The sequence below is a fragment of the Amphimedon queenslandica genome, unplaced genomic scaffold, assembly GCF_000090795.2.
Source record: "Amphimedon queenslandica unplaced genomic scaffold, v1.1 AMPQUscaffold_4956_Cont23069, whole genome shotgun sequence".
Classification (NCBI taxonomy): Eukaryota; Metazoa; Porifera; class Demospongiae; order Haplosclerida; family Niphatidae; genus Amphimedon; species Amphimedon queenslandica.
Genome location: NW_003554736.1, coordinates 47 through 1605, shown reverse-complemented (window position 1 = coordinate 1605; position 1559 = coordinate 47). Strand labels below are relative to the sequence as shown.

General features: G+C 37.2%; 1 protein-coding gene across 1 annotated transcript; it reads left to right on the top strand.

Annotated features, from left to right (window-relative positions):
* The first annotated feature begins 19 nt into the window (after positions 1–19).
* On the top strand, positions 20–765 carry LOC109592503 (uncharacterized). Its single transcript, XM_020007938.1, has 4 exons — positions 20–292; positions 353–458; positions 512–550; positions 610–765. Exons 1-4 carry the CDS (start codon positions 52–54, stop codon positions 737–739), a joined length of 516 nt encoding a protein of 171 aa, XP_019863497.1. The 5' UTR covers positions 20–51; the 3' UTR covers positions 740–765.
* The last annotated feature ends 794 nt before the right edge of the window (positions 766–1559 follow it).

Sequence of the window (1559 nt, the reverse complement as noted above, 5' to 3'; positions counted from 1 at the left end):
TTTACAGTGTATGAGATAGGATATCATATCTTACAGTCTGGTTGCTGTCCAATGGTAGTTGATGATGACATTGATGTCAAAAGACTACAGTTCTCTAATTTAACCAATGGAAATACATTTACTACTAGAATTACTGGTCTTGATCCTATGTCTTGTCATATTTTTGGTGTACGTGCATACACAGACAGAGGACCTGGTGGATGGATCTTCATTGCTAATGAGACATTGATCAGTACTCAATTTGTGACACTAACATTAGTAAATACTCAAGAAGTAGGATCAACTAATACAGGTGTAATAATAATTGTTAAATGTTCAGACAAAAATGATCTCAAAAATTTCTTATTAATAGTATCAGGAGCTGTTGATAGTGCTAGTATTGGACTGGGTGTAGTAGTTGGATTACTACTGATATCACTTGCTGTTAGTATCATTATTAACATCTACTGCTTTCTCAAGTATGAATACATTAAAAACCATAAAATACAATTTCAGTGTTGCGTATGAACAGGCTTAAAACCTATGATACAACCACTGCTAAGCAAACAAAGTAAATAAACACTCATTAAAGACAAGTAAATGTTTGCACATTACTATTGTTTATGATAGGTTTGATGATGATATACCAATGCAAGCCTGTGAACCATATGGTATTCACAAGACTAAAGATGTTACAAGAGAGGCAGTATATGAGTGTCCTGATGTCAATGTTAATGATACTGCTATTTATGAAACATAACTAATGAAACTGTAAACACTAACAGTGGAATTTAATATACATGTACACTGTGTGTGTAATACAACTGTATAAAATGTCCATGTGCTTGTTTGTTCATTTCGTAGCTGGATAGTGAGACATAGATATATACTACATACATACTTTTCTAGATATACATTTCAGTTCTGGAGTGTCACTGTATTCATACTGAGTCCAGGGGAGTAGGAACCATTTTTCAATTGGGGGGGGGGGGCAAGACAGATTGTGTGTATGCATGTATATGTATGAGAAGGGGGGTCTGGGGGGTGCCCCCAGAAAAAGTTTTCAAAAAGGGCTGCTCTGAGAGCAGTTTTAAGATGCTTTTGAACTACAATTACAATCTCATAATGATTATTATGACAGCAAAAAGGAGGGTGACCTATCACCCCTATCACCCCCCCTAAGTACAGGCCTGTAATAAATCAAATCATTGGTTGATATTGAGGGGGCAATGCCCCCTCTGAAATAATATTGGGGGGGCAACTTGCCCCCCCTGCCCCCCCTGTTCCTACTCCCCTGGAGTCTATTACCGTATAGCTTGGTATTTTCGTGGGTCGATATTTTCGTGGTTTGCTCCTAGTGGGGCAATTCGTGGTTTATCGTGGTTGACAGTTTACATAACCTGTAAGGGGATGGCACTTCAATGATTTCGTGGGCAGCCCATAACCACGAAAACCACGAAATTTACAATCCACGAAAATTTCAAGCTATATGGTATACTGTATCACATTAGTGTTGTTGTAGCTACTTTTAGTCAAAATTTTGCAGTTTTTCTATTGATGTTATCTAATCAATGAAGTTT